The sequence below is a fragment of the Bubalus kerabau genome, chromosome 16 (assembly GCF_029407905.1).
Source record: "Bubalus kerabau isolate K-KA32 ecotype Philippines breed swamp buffalo chromosome 16, PCC_UOA_SB_1v2, whole genome shotgun sequence".
In the NCBI taxonomy this organism is placed as follows: Eukaryota; Metazoa; Chordata; class Mammalia; order Artiodactyla; family Bovidae; genus Bubalus; species Bubalus kerabau.
This window is the reverse complement of record NC_073639.1, coordinates 41,046,542-41,066,717: the sequence shown is the minus strand read 5'-3', so window position 1 is coordinate 41,066,717 and position 20,176 is coordinate 41,046,542. Positions and strand designations below refer to the sequence as shown.

The 20,176-nt window shown below is 35.9% G+C and overlaps 1 protein-coding gene across 3 annotated transcripts in view; it reads right to left on the bottom strand.

Annotated features, from left to right (window-relative positions):
* FSTL5 (follistatin like 5) overlaps positions 1-20,176 on the bottom strand; it is an 881,431-nt gene that overhangs the window by 220,614 nt on the left and 640,641 nt on the right. For all 3 annotated transcript variants that reach the window (XM_055550064.1, XM_055550065.1, XM_055550066.1), the window contains exon 7: positions 3,514-3,634. In XM_055550064.1, coding sequence (XP_055406039.1) covers positions 3,514-3,634 — 121 coding nt within the window. The remainder of the gene's footprint in view (positions 1-3,513; positions 3,635-20,176) is intronic.

Sequence of the window (20,176 nt, the reverse complement as noted above, 5' to 3'; positions counted from 1 at the left end):
ATGGTACCTCATAGTGGTTTTGATTTGCATTTCTCTGATAATGAGTGATGTTGAGCATCTTTTCATGTGTTTGTTAGCCATCTGTATGTCTTCTTGGAGAAATGTCTACTTAGTTCTTTGGCCCATTGTTTGATTGGGTCATTTATTTTTCTGGAGTTGAGCTGTAGGAGTTGCTTGTATATTTTTGAGATTAGTTGTTTGTCAGTTGCTTCATTTGCTATTATCTTCTCCCATTCTGAAGGCTGTCTTTTCACCTTGCTTATAGTTTCCTTTGTTGTGCAGAAGCTTTTAAGTTTAATTAGGTCCCATTTGTTTATTTTTGCCTTTATTACCAATATTTTGGGAGGTGGGTCATAGAGGATCCTGCTGTGATGTATGTCAGAGAGTGTTTTGCCTATGTTCTCCTCTAGGAGTTTTATAGTTTCTGGTCTTACGTTTAGATCTTTAATCCATTTTGAGTTTATTTTTGTGTATGGTGTTAGAAAGTGTTCTAGTTTCATTTTTTTACAAGTGGTTGACCAGTTTTCTGGCATCACTTGTTAAAGAGATTTGCAACCCCATGAATCGCAGCATGCCAGGCCTCCCTGTCCATCACCAACTCCTGGAGTTCACTCGGACTCTCGTCCATTGAGTCAGTGATGCCATCCAGCCATCTCATCCTCTGTCATCCCCTTCTTCTCCTGCCCCCAATCCCTCCCAGCATCAGAGTCTTTTCCAATGAGTCGACTCTTCGCATGAGGTGCCCAAGGTACTGGAGTTTCAGCTTTAGCATCATTCTTTCCAAAGAAATCCCAGGGCTGATCTCCTTCTGAATGGACTGGTTGGATCTCCTTGCAGTCCAAGGGACTCTCAAGAGTCTTCTCCAACACCACACTTCAAAAGCATCAATTCTTCGGCGCTCAGCCTTCTTCACAGTCCAGCTCTCACATCCATACATGACCACAGGAAAAACCATAGCCTTGATTAGATGAACCTTTGTTGGCAAAGTAATGTCTCTGCTTTTCAATATGCTATCTAGGTTGGTCATAACTTTCCTTCCAAGGAGTAAGCATCTTTTAATTTCATGGCTGCAGTCACCATCTGCAGTGATTTTGGAGCTCAGAAAAATAAAGTCTGACACTGTTTCCACTGTTTCCTCATCTATTTCCCATGAAGTGATGGGACTGGATGCCATGATCTTCATTTTCTGAATGTTGAGCTTTAAGCCAACTTTTTCACTCTCCACTTTCACTTTCATCAAGAAGCTTTTTAGTTCCTCTTCACATTCTGCCATAAGGGTGGTGTCATCTGCATATCTGAGGTTATTGATATTTCTCCCGGCAATCTTGATTCCAGCTTGTGTTTCTTCCAGTCCAGCGTTTCTCATGATGTACTCTGCATAGAAGTTAAATGAGCCAGGTGGCAATATACAGCCTTGACGTACTCCATTTCCTATTTGGAACCAGTCTGTTGTTCCATGTCCAGTTCTAACTGTTGCTTCCTGACCTGCATACAGATTTCTCAAGAGGCAGGTCAGGTGGTCTGGTATTCCCATTTCTTTCAGAATTTTCCACAGTTGATTGTGATCCACACAGTCAAAGGTTTTGGCATAGTCAATAAAGCAGAAATAGATGTTTTTAATGGAACTCTCTTGCTTTTTCCATGATCCAGTGGATGTTTGCAATTTGATCTCTTGTTCCTCTGCCTTTTCTAAAACCAGCTTGAACATCAGGAAGTTCACAGTTCACATATTGCTGAAGCCTGGCTTGGAGAATTTTGACATTACTTTACTAGCGTGTGAGATGAGTGCAATTGTGCGGTAGTTTGAGCATTCTTTGGCATTGTCTTTCTAATGCAAATGTTTTTTCATCATTCACCCCTGTCTTCCTTTTTTTGTCTTTACTCTTTAAAATTAAATTCCTTCATTAGGTGGGCAGGAAGTTGATCTGTGATCTTAGTTCCCACTTTTCCATTCTTTGGCCACTGAATACAGCCTGTGTTTTGTCAATCTCAGGTTTGGTTTCGTTATTTTCTGCTTTAGCAGACCAGAATATAAACCCTCCCCAACCAAGGCAGCAGGAGTGAGGTCTATAAGAATCTGGTAACAAAACCATAAGCTCTCTAACCTTTTCAAACATTTTTTTTCCAATATTTTCTTGATTTCTAGGACATATTTTTCCTACATAGGGTGTTCATTCTAAGTCTTTGTTTCTCCAATTGTTAGCCTCAGCTCCAAGGCTCAGTTCTCTAACTTCAAATCCAACTATACTTATTCTAAAATGATTTCATCAAGCTCCAATTTAAGACTTTAAATCCAGTCTATGCACACTGATATTATCAAAATATTCAACCTTGTGCTGTCATTCTGATCTTCGGACTTACATACTAAACTGCATACTTGACTTCTATCTGGATAATTGTATAGAAGTTAATGTGTCAAAACAAACAAACAAACAAACAAACAAAAAACATTAATCTTACTCAGTCTCCAAATATGCTTCTTCCCCATTGCAGTTGACATTATGACCATAGATCTAAATGCTTCCTTCAAATTCCTTGGGTTCATTCTTTGTAAAGCTCTCTTTTTCTCATATTCACAAGCCATTCTTCAAATCTACTTTCAAAATATATCCCCAATCTGTCCACTTTTTACCTCTTCATCATTAACACTCAATCTTAAGCCATGTTTATCTCTCCTCTAGACTACTAATTTTTTTTTTAAACAGATCTCAGTGCTTCCTATCATTTTAAAACAAATCAGAACATGCCATTTCCAATAATAAATGCTTAATATAATAATATATTATAATATTATAATATAATGATATTCTGTCTATAATAAGAATAGGAATCCAATTTCTTAATTATGTACAGAAATTCATGTGATCTGCCTGGAGGCTGTCTCTCCAATGTCATTCCTGCCAGTCTCCTCTTAATTCATACCAATCACACCAGCCACCTTGCTGTTCCTACAGAAAGCCTAGTAAATTTCTGCCTCCTTTTTGTAAACTATAGAGTAAATAAATGTATATATTTGCATGTTAATTAATTAGTGTGTATTAATGAATCATATATGCAATTCTATATCATCAATTCAACTAAGCAAAATTTGAATTAAGTCATAAATAAAATAAAGCACTGATTATAAAATTGCTATCAGCCTACTTGGCCAATGCTCATAGCAATTAAATTGATTATTGAAATGATAAAACTCAGTTCAGTTCAGTTCAGTTACTCAGTTGTGTCTGACTCTTTGTGACCCTGTGAGCTGTATCATGCCAGGCCTCCCTGTCTATCACCAACTCCTGGAGTTTACTCAAACTCATGTCCATGGAGTCAGTGATACCATCCAACTGTCTCATCCTCTGTGGTCCCCTTCTCCTCCTACCTTCAATCTTTCCCAGCATCAGGATCTTTTCCAATGAGTCAGTTCTTCCCATAGGTGGCCAAAGTACTGGCCTTTCTTAGTCATTTGGGATGGTCTTTGAATATCTACTGAAGAAAAAACAATTAAAACAACCCCACATTTCTTACCATTCACTTGGAAGATGTGAGTCTGATAGATGTTTTCATAGCCCTCTGCATAGCAGGTGTAATTCCCCATGTGAGTTGTGGTGACTTTGGTTATATACAAGGACCCATCATCTCCAAAGTCCTATAGAAAAAAGGCAAAATTAAATAGAATTAGCTATTTGTCCTTAAAATGTATTTTATCAGTTCACATTTTAAAAATGTGTACTCAAGAAAAAGTAAACTAATATATTTAAATTATGGAAATGACCACTGTTAGTGGTTATTTAGTTCAATAAACTTGGAAGACTGGTGTGCTATAATTACTTATCTCAAATTAAGTTTTATTAAAAAAGTATAACTTCTTAGTATTTATTTGATATATATGAGCTTATATAAAATAACTGAATTTTTACATATTTATTCTAATTCAGCTTACATTTTAATTAATAAAGACCTACAATGTTTTTCTTAAACAAACAGGTGTTAACTACATTCTTCACATTTGCAATATTTATACCCTTTAATTATACATTTACCCAGGAAAAAATATTAAAGCAGTGTGGTCTCAGAGATGGAATATATAGCCATATGAATAGATCACGACTTTTTCAAGCCTCCTGGGAACAATCAGTACATTAGACAAAAATGACTGTGGCCTTTCAAATTTATGAGGAAACATGTGTAACCATTGAAAAAGAACAAATAATCTCGCATTTATTGTCAAAATCAAATTCAAGAAACACCTCTGAAACAGTAAAGACAAAAAAAGCTTTGCTTTCATAAAGGCAATGAATATACTGGCAAAATTATCTCAATCAAAATTTTCAGAACTTTGGAAATAGACAGAGGCTTGCATCAGCCCACAGAGCATTTACTGGAAAAAGTGACTGCCTCTCAAAAAGAACAGTGAGGCTGATAGTTTCCCTCTCTTCACAGCTACATAGAAGCCTTGGACCACCAACTTTGTGATTTGACTAGCAGTGAAGATCATCATACCTCAGACCTCAGACTGGGGAAGAACCTATTTAAAACTCCTCCAAGATCCCATTCTCAGAAAATCATCACAATCTAACCTATGTAGCAGCTCCCTGAATATTTCCATTTTAATGACCTTTTCTGTGAGCAAGACTTGGAGCTGAGTCTCTGTAAATAGTCCTGCACCTAAGGCTAGTTTTTGAAGAGAAACATCATCATTTGTATAACATTACAGCTTCCTATGGCAGAGACATGCAATGGAGAAAACAAGAACATCAAAACTCTTAAAAATGAAAACAGGAAGGTGTCCACAAAGCGGTTTGAAAAGATCTGCATATTCCAGGAATCTAGAAACCCACAGAAATGTGCAAGACTATGTGTACAACTAGAAAATGTAGACTTTCTTTACATTTTAGGAGTAAGAGAGAATACATAATTTCTCATCTCTATCTAGGCTTCAGGCCCTACACAGGCAGAGCAAAGGCTTAGACAGATTCGTAACGCTTGCAGAAGTACTCATTGCACAATGCAAAACAGAAATAGAGCACTGGACACTACATAACGATCAAGGGATTAACCCAAGAAGATATAAAAATTACAAATATATACACACCCAACATAAGAGCAAAACAATACATAAGGCAAATGCTAACAACTATTAAAGGCGGAACTGACAGTAGCACAATAATAGTGGGGACTTTATCACTCCACTCATACAAATGGGTAGATCATTGAGACAGACAATTACTGGGGAAACACAAGAATTAAACGATACATTATATCAGTTGGACCTAATTGATATCTATAGGATATTTTACCCCAAAAGAGTAGAATCATGCCTTGGTTAGTTTTAAAAAATTGAAATAATTTCAAGTAACTTTTCTGACCACAACACTATAAGATTAAATATCACCTACAGGAAAAAAAAATGTAGAAAATACAAACACATGGAGGCTAAAGAATACATTTCTGAATAACCAACAGGTCACTGAAGAAATCCAAGAAATCCAAAAATATCTAGAAACAAATGACAATGAAAACACAACTCAAAACCTATGGGATGCACTAAAAGCAGTGTTAAGAGGGAGTTTATAGCAATACAAGCCTATTTCAAGAAACAAGAGAAAACAAATAAACAACCTAATCTTACACATAAACCAACTACAAAAAGAAGAAGAAGAAAAACAACAACAACAACAAAGAAAAAACAAAATTAGAAGAAAAGAAAATATAAAGATCAGAGCAGGAATAAATGGAAATGAAATGAAGGAAAGTAGCAAAAATCAATAAATCTAAAAGCTGTTTCTTTAAGAAGATAAACAAATTGACCAACCATTAGCCAGACTCTTCAATAACAAAAGGGAGAGGACTCAAATTAGTAAAATTAGAAATGAAGAAGAAGTTATAACAGAAAATGCAAAACCAAAGAATCATGAGACCACTATGAGCAACTACATGCCAAAAAATGGACGATCTGGAAGAATGGACAAATTCTTAAAAAGCATAACTTTTCAAAACTAAAATGGAAAGAAATAGAAAATATGAACAGACAATTCACAAGAATGGAAACAGAAACTATAATCAAAAAACTTCCGGCAAACAAAAGCCAAGGGCCAGATGTCTTCAAAGATTAATTCTATCAAATATTTAGCAAAGAACTAAAACCTATCCTCAAACTCTTCTAAAAACTTGAAGAAGGAGGAACACTCCCAAAAACCACTATCACCCTGATAACAAAACCAGTCAAAAATATTACAAAAAAAGAATATTACAGGTCAGTATCACTGATGAATATAGATGCAAAAATCTTGAAAAAATACTAGCAAATAGAATGCAACAATAAAAGGATCATACATCATGATCAGGCAGGCTTTAACCCAGGGATGCAAGGATTCCTCAATATACACAAATCAATCAATGTGAAACACTATATTAACAATTGAAATATAAAAACGTATGATTATCCCAAAAGATGCAGAGACAGCTTTTTGACAATATTCAACACACATTTATGATAAACAAAATAAAACAAACAAAAAAACCCACCAAAACTCCAGAAAGTAAGTGTAGAAGTAACATCAGTTCAGTTCAGTCAATCAATCTTGTCTGATTCTTTGTGACCCCATAGACTGCAGCACACCAGGATTCCCTGTCCATCACCAACTCCCAGAGCCTACTCAAATGCATGTCCATTGAGTTGGTGATGCCATCCATCATCTTATCGTCTGTTCACTTCTTCTGCCTTCAATCTTTCCCAGCATCAAGGTCTTTTCTAATGAGTCAACTCTTTGCATAACGTGGCCAAAGTATTGGAGTTTCAGCTTCAACATCAGTCCTGCCAATGAATATTCAGGACTGATTTCTTTTAGGATGGACTGGTTGGATCTCCTTGCAGTTCAAGGGACTCTCAAGAGTCTTCTCCAACACCACAGTTCAAAAGCATCAGTTCTTTGGTGTTCAGCTTTCTTTATACTCCAACTTTCACATCCATACATGACTACTGGAAAAACCATATCTTTGACTAGATGGACCTTTGTTGGCAAAGTAATGTCTCTGCTTTTTAATATGCTTTCTAGGTTAGTCATAACCTTTCTTCCAAGGAGCAAGTGTATTTTAATTTCATGGCTGCAGTCACCATCTGCAGTGATTTTGGAGCCTGCAAAAATAAAGTCTGACACTGTTTCCATTGTCTCCCCATCTATTTGCTATGAAGTGATGGGACCAGATGCCATGATCTTAGTTTTCTGAATGTTGAGTTTTAAGCCAACTTTTTCACTCTCCTCTTTCACTTACTTCAAGAGGTTCTTTACACATCTGAAGTTATTGATATTTGTCCCAGCAACATACCTTTACATAATAAAGGCCATATACCACAAACCCACAGCAAACATCCTCAGTGTTGAAAACCTGAAAGCATTTCCTCGAAGATCAGGAACAAGACCAGGGTGCCACTTTTGCCACTATTATTTTACATTGTTCTAGATTTCCTAGCCACAGAAATCAGAGAAGAAAAATAAATAAAAGGAATCCAGATTGAAAAAGAAGAAGTAAAACTCTCACTGTTTGCCGATGAGTGAAAGTCATTCAGTCATGTCCAACTCTTTGAGACCCCATGGAATTCTCTAGGCCTGAATACTGGAGTTGGTAGCCCTTCCCTTCTCCCAGGTTTGCAGACAACATGATACTATATATAGAAAACATTAAAGATGCCACTAGGAAATTATTAAAGCTAATAAATGAATATAGTAAAGTTTCAGGATATAAAATTAATATACAGATATCTCTTGCACTCCTATACACTACAATGAAAATCAGAAAGAGAAATTAAGGAAACAATCCTATTAACCATTGCAACAAAAAGAATAATATACAGGAATTAATCTACCTAGAGAAACAAAAGACTTGTTTGTAGAAAACTTTAAGACACTGATGAAACAAATCAAAGGTGACACAAACATATGGAGAGATATACCATGTTTTTTGTATTGGAAGAGTCAATATTGTGAAATGACTATAATACTCAAAGCAATCTACAGATTCAATGAAATCCCTATCAAACTACCACTGGTGTTTTTCACAGAACTAGAACAAACAAGTTCACAACCTGTATGGAAACACAAAAGACCCTGAATAACCAAAGCAATCTGACAAAGAAAAATGGAGCTGGAGGAATCAGCCTTCCTGACCTCAGACAATACTACAAAACTACAGTCATCAAGACAGTATGGTGCTGGCACAAAGACAGAAATAGTGACTAATGGAACAAGATTAAAAAGCCCAGAGATAAGCCTGCACACTTATGGGCGCCTTATCCTTAGAGAAAAGACAGACTCTTCAATAAGTGGTGCTGGGAAAACTAGACAGCTAAATGTAAAAGAATGAAGCTAGAACAATTGCCAATTCCATAAACAAAATAAACTCAAAATGGATATAAAGACTTATATGTTAAGGCCAGAAACTATAAAACTCTTAGAGGAAAACATAGGCAGCACACTCTTTGACATAATGACAGCAAGATCCTCTTTGAACCACCTCCTAGAGTAATGGAAATTAAAAAAAAAAAAAAGGACCTAATTAAAAGCTTTTGCACAGCAAAGGAACAGTAAACAAGATGAAAAGACAACCCTCAGAATTCAGGAGAAAATAATTGCAAACCACATAACTGACAAAGAATTAATCTCCAAAGTATATATGCAGATCCCATAGCTCAATATGAGAAAAAGAAACAGCCCAATCAAAAAGTGGGCAGACCTAAACGGACACTTCTCCAAAGAAGACATTCAGATGGCCAATAAACACAGTAAAAAATGTTCAACATCACTAATTATTAGAGTAATGCAAATCAAAACCCTATGAGGTATCACCACACAGCAGTGTGAATGGCCATCATCAAAAAATCTACAAACATAAATGCTGAAGACAATGAGGAGAAAAGGGAACCCTCTTGCACTGTTGGTAGGAATGTTAATTCAATCACTATGGAGAACAATATGGAGATTTCTTAAAAAACTAGGAATAAAACTACCATATGAAATACTGTTTCTACTACTCTGCATATATCCTGAGAAAACCATAATTGAAACTGATACATGTATTTCAGTGTTCATAGCAACACTATTTATAATAGCTAGGACATGAAAACCTAGATGTCCATTGACAGATGAATGGATAAAGAAGATGTGTTACACATATACAATGAAATACTAGTCAGCCATAAAAAAGAATGAATTTGAGTCAGTTTTAGTGAGGTGGATGAACCTAGAATTGTTATATAGAATGAAGTAGGTAAGAAAGAGAAAAACAAATATCATATATTAATGTATATATATTAAATCTAGAAAAATGGTGTTGATGAACCTATTTGTGAGGAAGGAATGGAGATGTAGATATAGAGAATGGGCTTGTGGACACAGTGGGGAGGGAGAGAGTTGGATGAATGTTGAAAATAGGATTGACATATATACAGTATAAAATAGATTGCTGATGAGAAATGCTATATAATACAGGGAGCCCAGCCTGATACCCTGTGATGATCCAGAGTGATGGAATGGGGAGAGGATGGAGGCTCAAGAGGGGGCTGATATATGCATAATTACGGCTTATTTGTGTTGCTGTATGGCAGAAACCAACAGAACATAGCAAAGCAATTTACCTCCAATCAAAAAAAAAAAAAAAAAAAAAAAGAGCATCATGCCAAAGTCTGGAACACATATTGATTCAAGGGTTTTAATTAAGTCTCTATCCAGTAATTACCTCACCACTAGGTACCTGAGCAAAGATTGCAGTAACCACGTAAGCAAAGTAAAGAAAAATAGATACATTAAACTTTAACAAAATTAATAATAATAAAAAAAAAACTTCTGTTCCCCAAAGGACACTATTCAAAAAATTAAAAAATACCCTTCAGAGAAGGAGAAAATATTTTTGAATTATTTGTTTCATAAGAATCTTGTATCCAGAATATGTAAAGAACTATATAAATGAACATTAAAAACACACCTAATCAAATCAAAACAATGGATAAAGGATTTGAATAGTACGTCTCAAGAAAGATTTACAAATGAGCAAATAAGCACATAATTTAAAAAATCTAGTATCATTAGTCACTGCTGCTGCTGCTGCTAAGTCGCTTCAGTCGTGTCCGACTCTGTGCGACCCCAGAGACGGCAGCCCACCAGGCTCCCCCGTCCCTGGGATTCTCCAGGCAAGAACACTGGAGTGGGTTGCCATTTCCTTCTCCAATGCATGAAAGTGAAAAGTGAAAGTGAAGTCGCTCAGTCGTGTCCGACTCTTAGCGACCCCATGGACTGCAGCCTACCAGGCTCCTCCGTCCATGGATTTTCCAGGCAAGAGTACTGGAGTGGGGTGCCATTGCCTTCTCCATCATTAGTCACTAGGGAAATGCAAATAAAAATCTCGATAAGATACAACCTCAAACTTGTTAGAATGGCTAAAATTAAAAAGATGGATAGTAACAATTTTGGAAGGATGTAGAAAAACAGGAAGCTTCAGACTTTGCTGATGAGAATTGTGCATATATTTTGGATCACAGTTTGGCAGTTCCTTAAAAAGTTAAACAAAGAGTAATTATATGTATAAAAAATTCACCGCTAGGCATATACTTAAAAGAACAAAAACATATGACTATACATAAACTGAACATGAATGTTCAAAGTAACCTAAAAGTGAAAATAACTCTAATACCTATGAATTGTTGGATGGACAAACACAAAATCATACATCTATATACAGTAGAATAATTTTCTACTTAAAAGGAAAAGATTAGATATATACTACAACATAAATGAATATTGAAAACATGCTAAATGAAAAAAAAATGTCTCAAATTGTATGAGTCTATTTGTATGAAATATTCAGAATAGCCAAATCCATACAGGTAGAGATTAGTGGTTATCAGGAGCTGAGGGGATGGAATGATGGGCTATGACTTATAATATATATGGAGTCATATTATTCTAAACTGCAATCACAATGATGACTGAAAACTTTTGTGAATATACCAAGAACCACTAAATTGCAAATTTTAAAGGGGTTAGTTTTATCATATGAAGATTACATTTCAATAAAACTGCTATTAAAAATAATTTATGCATGGAATACATAAATATGAAAAATGTAGTATGCTAAAATAAAACTGTGTATCACCTTGTCTAATGAAATCTTTATGAGTATGGAACAATTTATAAATCTAGAAAGAAGGAATAATCAATATGTTTATATGAAGAAGAAACACTCTGAACTACAAAATATTGTAAGCATTAAAAGATAATAAACCACAGAGTATCTATGCAAAATAAAAATAACAAAGCATAAATGTATTTTAATCCTTAGTTGCAAAGCAGTTATTATGTCAGAAATCGCTCTAATTCATAAATATTGACATATTCAACCTGTAAACCAACTCTATGAGAAGAGACTTCTAAAATCCTGCCATATGAAAGCAGAAGATACTGATAAGTTAAGTCATCCCCTAAATTTCAATTGGCCCTTAATTAGTAAATAGATTGAAGCTTGAAAAACTGGGTAGGCTTATTCCAGAATGTGGGCTTTAAACCCCTATACATGGTACCTGCCTTGTCAATCACAGATTGACCTAGTGATTTAAAGAATAAAGAAGAAAGTGAAAACAAAATGTCCAAAACAGAGATCAAATATCCTGGTAGGTTTGAAGAAAAGAAGCTAGAAATACAGTGGAAGTGTATGATGAAAATGGAAGAAGGGAACCTGGACAGATCTCCTAAAGTCACAAAACAACAGTGTTCAAACTAAGTCAACAGTCTCCCTGCTTTCTCAGCAACAGAAAATAAAGAAATAAGGTGCTGATTCACTCCCTCCTCTTAAAGTGTAATTTGTAATACCTCCTCTTAAGGCAAAATTTATTCTCAAGTTCTTATTGTTATAACAATTATATCTAAGCATTTATAATTTCCTTTAAATATTTTTTAATATGAAATGACTATTCATTTTTACCTCTTTTTCTCAACTGTAACTATTGGGTTGGCCAAAAAGTTCCTTAGGTCTTAAGTAAAAATAAAAGACACATTTTTCATTCTCACCAAGAAATTTATTGAACATCATCACCACTTTGTTCCATGATCTTCTGCCATTTTTCAGGTGACTTTATAATTCCATCTTTCCCAAACATTTTATCTTTTTGAGCAAAGAACTGTTCCAAGTACCTTTTACAGTCTTCCAGGGAATTGGAATATTTTCCATTAAGAGAATTTTGTAAAGACTAAATAAATGGAAATCTGAAGGTCCAATGTCTGGTTAATAAAGCAGATGAATCAGAACTTCCTAGCCAAGCTGTAAAAGGTTTTGCCTGGTCATCAAAGAAACATGTGGTTTTGCATTATCTTAATGGAGAAGGAAATGGCAACCCACTCCAGTGTTCTTGCCTGGAGAATCCCAGGGATGGGGGAGCCTGGTGGGCTGCTGTCTATGGGGTCACACAGAGTTGGACACGACTGAAGTGACTTAGCAGCAGCAGCAGCAGCAATGGAAAATTATGCATTTTCTGTTGAATAATTTTGGACACTTCATTAAGTGCTGTTTTTATTTGGTCTAACTTGGAGCAGTACTTGTTGGGAAATAATTGCTTGGTTTTCCAGAAGGAGCTCATAATAGAGGATTCCCTTCCAATCCCAGAATATACACATCACTTTTGCATAAAGACTGGCCTTGGTTTGGTTGGTGATGGTTCAGTTCTTTTGCCTTACAATCTCTTTTTTTCCACATTATTGCACAGTATGCACTTGCCATTGCCTGTCACAATGTGCTTTAAAAATGGAATATTTTCCTTATGTTTAGAGAATCATGTATGGAAATACAGTCAAGTGGCTTATTTTTTTGGCTTAACTCATGTGGAACCCAAACACCAAAGCAATTAACATAATCAAACAGGTACAAATGATTTCCAAAGCTTGATTTGAATATTGGTTGTCTTTCACATAAAATAATGTTGATTATGTTGATTGTTCTCAATGAATGTCTCAATTTGATCTCCATCAACTTCAACTGGTCTCCCAAATCATGGAGCACCATCCAGCAAGAAATCTCCAGGGCAAAACTTCACAAACCACTTTTGACAAAGTCGATTCATCATAGTACCTTCTCCATACACTGTACAATTCATTTTGTGTGTGTGTGTGTTTCAGTTACACTTTATCTTCCTTGAGATAATAAAGCATAATATGCCAAACATCTTTTTGCTTCTGTATTCACTATTAAAATGGCTACACAAAAATTCACATATCTTGATTTTTTTTAATGCACACTGATACAGCAGCTCATAATACAATCTTACAAAAATGCTTCAAATGAAGTTCAAGAAAACTAAGCCCTACTAGAGCCATTTTGTGGAAAAAAATGAATGAATATTTTGGCCAACCCAATATAAGAGATTAGTCATATCATGTTTTGGCACCTCCCAGGGGGATCTCACGGACTTGCAGGAAAAGTCTCATGTCTTGCCTGATAGGAGAGGATTTAGAGATTTAACTCTAACAAGGATGTCAGTGTGTGACACCAATGTGTCATAGCATCCCCTACATGACCATGGGTTACCATTTAAAACAGGGATTCTACACCACCACCTAGGCTACAGAGCAGAAATGCCAAACAGAAAGGCCAGAATTATCCCTCAGGTTAACACTGAAGCAGGTAGGTGGCATGCAGTTGGGTATAATATGGGGAAAAGCCAAACATCTGTAGAGATCAATTAAGGATGATAGAATTAAAATATCTTGAGAAATATTATAAGCCAAAAATAACTCTTGATTGCCTGAAATGTAACAGTAAGATTCTCAGTTAGCATAAGGCAAGCAAGCACATAGAACATGCACATACAGGAAAGACTCCTCACAGCAGAATAGACAAGGGAGACCAAGTCAGAACAAAGGTGAAATCCCTCACCAGACAAGAATAAATGGAAATCATCATAAAAACCCAAAGTCTGTCTATTATGTGTAATTATGTTTATATTTATTTATGCCAAACTGCACACAGGTCTCTTAAAGGCAATTTTCAAATAATACTTTTTAAAAAACTTTTTATTTTTTATTGGGAGTATAGCTGATTCCCAGATGGTGCTATTGGTAAAGAACCCACCTGCCAATGCAGGAGATGTAAGAAATGTGGGTTTGATTCCTGGGTTGGGAGGATCCCCTGGAGGCGGGCATGGCAACCCACACCTATATTCTTGTCTGGAGGATCCTGTGGACAGAAAAGCCTGGTGGACTACAGTCCATGGGGTTGCAAACAGTTGGACACATCTGAAGTGACTTAGCAGGCATGCACACAGTTGATTAACATACAATGTTGTGATAGTTTCAGGTAAATAGAGCAGAAATTCAGCCATACGCATACTTGTATCCATTATCTCCAAAACTGCCCTCCCATCCAGGCTGCCATATAATGTTGAGCAGCATTCCATGTGCCATAGAGTAGGTCCTCATATTTTTAAATATCCACAAAACCTGAAATAAACAACTTTTCCAGATGTTTTCCTACATAACTATCTAGAAAACACTGTCCTTTCCAGATTACTATAATCAAGATTCTTTCACCCAATGATGTGAAAATTTTCCAAGAATATAACCTTTGGAATGTTTATTATTTTATTTTTCTATGTACTATTCGGCAAAGTGTGGTCCCTTTAACTTAGATATTTTCTAAATTAGCATACTGTGTGACCCCTTCTAATTTCTATATCTTTTCATATTTTTTCCTGTTTCTTTCAAGTAGAAGCAAAATCTTTCAGACTCAATTTGTTTCAATATATCATTTTATAATCACCTTCTCAAACAGAATTTCTGAATAAACAAGTGTCTTACCCCTTCAAATGAAACATGGATTGCTTCACTACATTTATAATACAACTAAATAAATATTTATTGAGCACTTAACTATGTCACACACTGTGATAAATAATTTAAATTAATTATCAAATTTTATCCTTAAGCAACTTTTTAAAAATGTACTACTGTTAGCTTCATTTTATATAGAATAAAATTGAAATGTGCTGATAATTTGGGGATGATCTGAGTTCACCGACTGCTATGGTCTCAATGTTTGTGTGCCTCACCACACACTTAATCTGCTGAAATCCTGAAGCTTAATGTGACAGCGGGCCTTTGGAGGTTGATTAAGTTGTGAGGGTGGGGCCCTTAAGAATGGAATTCATGTTCTTGTAAAAGAGACTGCACGGAGATGCCTTAGCTTTGAGGACACAGGAGGACTCTGGTGTTGAACTGGGAGAAGGGTATCTTACCCAGAATACTAATGTGCTGATGCCTTGATCTTGAACTTGGCCTCAGAACTGTGAGAAATACTTTTTTGTTGTTTATACCATCGAGCCTATAGTCTTTTGTAATAGAAACCCAACAGAATAAGACAGCAACCAAACAAAGGGGTCTAAGATTAGCATCCAAATGGTCAGATTACAGAACAGAACTCTTGTTATTGTGCAATTATTCAGTGTTTCTTTAATGTGTTATAATATTGCTTATGTTTTATGCTTAGGTTTTTTTTTTTTTTTTTTTTTTTTTTTTGCTACCAGGCATTTTAGCTCCCCAGCCATGGATCAAACCCACCCTTCCTGCATCGGAAGGCAAAACCTTAACCAGTGGACCTCCAGGGAAGTCCCACACAATTCTTAAACATACTCCTGTCCCAATTATTCATTATTTTAGTGAAACTTCAACATTACTTGTAGAGTTTTTTCATATCGTTACATCAGCCCTATACTTTACCTCCAACCTGATTCATCATTTCTACTCTTTTCATATTTCATTTTCTCAGCATTTTTTCCAATCTTGAATAGATTAAAACAACTGTGTGATTTGGATGCTCGGCCACAGTTGAAAGTTATGGCTTTAGAACAGATACTACTTGAATTCAGAGACAAAATCTTGCACTTATTCTAAATCCCCATCACACCTTTATAATCTTGCTGAAAATAGATTCTCCATAAATATTTCTTCAGTGATTAAATCTTTATGAACCTCTATACCATTAGAAAGTCACTTCAAGGCACTAATGTCTGGAAAGTCAATAAAAAATAAAAAAAACACCTAAAATCATTTATTTTGTTGAGTTGATTGCTTATATTCTTTAAGGCAGCACAAAAGGGAACTAGAAAAAAGGAAAATCTGCAGCACATTTCTAAAATTTGAACAGTTTATTGCTACTATTTATTGACTATAATCAATGGTTTAAGGGTAGTAATGGCAATGTTTAATCACCTGTAGATGACAGGCAGTGATCATTCAGAATGTACATGGCAATAAACATAAGGTCAGATTATACCAGAATAAAACAGCAGAGTTTAAGGCCTGCATTTATCCACAGACATTTGTTATGAAAAAAAATAAATCCTAGCCATTAGAAAATAGTACATTTTGAATTTAAGTTTACTTTCCTAATTCATATTATGCTTTTACTGATAGTTTCACATTATATGGTCTCAGTATTATTAGACTTTAAATGAGGTTTTCCATGTAATATACTCCGTGTTTTGATATACACAGACATTAATTTCCTTTCTAATTTCAGTTATGCTAGTATGCTTTTACTTTGTAATGTTGTGAAAGTTATTTTACTAGATTTTTATATGTACAAAATATATTTTCATAAAATAGTAATAAAAGCAATTTAAGATAATTTATATGGTTTTTTAAAAATTATGGAAGTTTCTTACCAGTCTTTTTTCTTAGATGTTTATCTATCACCAATTAAAAGCACAGTGAATGATAAAATCAAATAATAGAAATTCAATTTGGTCAATACCCTTCTTTTAATAACTTTTTTCTTAAAACAAAGAATTTAATGTATCAATTTAAAGAAATAGAATAGAAAAGTAAACTAATATGAGTGAGAAATACTTTGAAAAATAAACAAAAAAATTTGGATTATAGGTGGAAAAATCAAAATGATAAAAACTGTGAATAACAATATTATTTGAGATATATGTAAATAATTATATAAATTATATTTCATCTCCTTAAGAAAATTGCTCACAAAATGCTTCCATCAATATAATAGTAAGTAATAAAAATAAGCAAAAATATCAGTCACTTTTACAGAACCACTCTTCAAGGTATTTTGCATACATGCAGAGTCAGATGTGCCTTGAAACTGACAGAGTTTACATTTCAGAGCCCTTCATTTTGTACAAGCCTTTCCCAAGGGCCTGAAAGTAGCCATGGAATGTGTTTATATGGACATATATTTCTGTAAAATTTAGAAATACATTTATAATTTTATGATTTCTTTTTTTACTGGAATTGATATCCTATGTTATAGATAATTGTAAATTATAATTTTTGTCCTATTTCTTATACAGAGCATCTTCAGAATGTAGGTACTCTAAAACATAAAGATCCATATAGCTTTGAACTGTAATATATTAATTAACCATATCAATTAGTTACATTTTACAACATGTTTTACACACAAAGAAACAGAGGTCAGGAGGGTTGAGTAACTTCTCTATGAAGGAAGGCTAATAACACAATATTCATAACTAGGCCACCTGAATCTGGTTCTAAGGTCCACACTTACTGACCCAAGTGTCTTCATGGATGGATCCCCAATCTCAGTGTCATATATACTTGGGATGCTGCTGCTGCTGCTGCTGCTAAGTTGCTTCAGTTGTGTCCGACTCTGTGCAACCCCATAGATGGCAGCCCACCAGGCTCCCCCATCCCTGGGATTCTCCAGGCAAGAACACTGGAGTGAGTTGCCATTTCCTTCTCCAATGCATGAAAGTGAAAAGTGAAAGTGAAGTTGCTCACCCACGTCCGACTCTTAGCAACCCCATGGACTGTGGCCTACCAGGCTCCTCCATCCATGGGATTTTCCAGGCAAGAGTACTGGAGTGGGATGCCATTGCCTTCTCCGATATTCTTAGGATGCTGTATTGCTCAATTTACATAAAGTTCAAAATAGGCAAAAATAAACTGTGCCTTTTAGAGATAAATAATTTTATGGTAAGAATAAAAAGAATAACAAAGAGCTGGTTAATACACGGCTCACAGTAGGAATCATAACTGAGTAAAAAAAAACATAATGAGGAGGAATCTACAAGGGCTTCAGATGTGTTTGTCATACTATATTTTTAAATGAGTATCAAGTCTATAGTTATCCATGTATTATTTCACTTTAAATTGTACACATCTCAGACTTATCCTTATTTAAGTGTAAATAAATTTTTTTTGAAATATTAAAAAAGTAAAATTCAAAAAAAAAAAAAAATACTAGGATGTCTCTAGACAGATAAGTGTCCTCCTACCAATACAGGAGACTCAGGTTTGATCCTGGTCCAGGAAGATTTCACGTGCCATGGAGCAACTAAGCCCATGTCCCACAACTACTGAGCCCATGACCTAGAGCCAGTGCTCTGCAACAAGAGCAGCCAATGTAATGAGAAGCCCATGCACCATAAGGAAGAGCAGCTGATGCTCACTACAGCTAGAGAAAACTTGCATGCAGCAACAAAGACTCAGACCAATCAAAAAAATAATAAATAAATAAAAATTTAAAATATCTACTAAACATTAAATCAACATACTTCAAGTACGTAGCTTCCCCTAAGTATATGTAGAAATTCTCAAAATATCTTATTACTTTCAATAGGCACTTCCCTGGTGGCTCAGACGGTAAAGCATCCGCCTACAATGCAGGAGACCTGGGTTCGATCCCTGGGTCGGGAAGATCTCCTGGAGAAGGAAATGGCATTCCACTCCAGTATTATTGCCTGGAAAACCCCATGGACAGAGGAGCCTGGTAGGCTACAGTCCATGGGGTCGCAAAGAATCGGACACGACTGAGCGACTTCACTTTCGCTTAAATAGGAATTGCACTTCTTAATTTAGTGAACTAAAACCATTTAGATTTTAAGCTATATTTTGGTGTATTTCAAAGAGAATAAATCCTTATTTTGGTTTCCTCAAAAATATTAACAACATAATAACCAAAGTTACCTGGAACCTGATGACTTTTATGTAATTAGTGAATTAATGATATGTATTACGGCTCCATCTTAAGATATATGAAAAATGTTGTACTAATCCAACAAGAAGAAGAATCTGGGCCACCTGCAAAATCACATTCTTCTTAAACCTATCAGAGAGCTGACTTCTTTGAAAGCAATAACGAGGGAAAATCTGGGGAGAGATGACGTGAACCTCCAGACAGACAAGACGCAGGCAATCACTCACCTTTCCCAGAGCATTGCAATGATGCAAGGCAGGCATCTGCACAGGTATTAAAGGTTATCAACTACCTTCTCAAGGAACCGCTAAAAGCTGAGCAGCCACAGCTGTGAAAATAGAGAGTCCTGGGAACACAGACACTTGCAGCCCCTTCTCCATGGACCAGCACTTTGCTCCTGGAAAGACTTGGGGCCAGGACAGAGCAGAGGAAGCATTCCTCCCATAACAGCACAGCTGAGAGAAAAAACAATTCTTACCTGGATCCTTCTCCCCAGTGGAATAAATTCTTAAGCTGCTGAAAAAGGCAGCAAATCCTGTCACTTTCAGTGGGTGAAAACTCATGAACTTGGGAAAAGGAGAGGGGCAAGAAAGCCTCCTAGTTTCAGATATTTAAAGACCCTTTACTACTGGCGCTTCCCCGGTGGCTCAGCTGGTAAAGAATCTGCCTGCAATACGGGAGACCTGGGTTCGATCCCTGGGTTGGGAAGACCCCCTGGAGAAGGGACCAGCTACCCACTCCAGTATTCTGGCCTGGAGAATTCCGTGAACTGTATAGACAATGGGGTCACAAAGAGTCGGACACGACTGAGCTACTTTCACTACCACTGGAGGAAGACAACACCACTGAGAAAACTTGGCTCAAATGACTCAGAGACACATGAAATGCCTAAATCTGATGCTGAATGAGGAAACTGTAGAAAACTTTGCTCCTCATCACCCAGGTTAAGGAGGTCCAAGAAACCAGCAGCAGGAGACTAATGGAGGGACAAGAGTGTTGAGAGATGAAGGTGCAGGCTCACAGGAAACACCTAAACTGAACATGGACCAGACACAACCAGAAGATGCTACGGTATTCCGTCAATCTGCTCCCTCCCTAACCACAAGGTAACACTGAAGGAGTCTGAGGCTGACAGTGCACTGAAGGTAATCGTCACAACCAACAAAACTGAAACAGAGCTCCTCAATAAATGCCA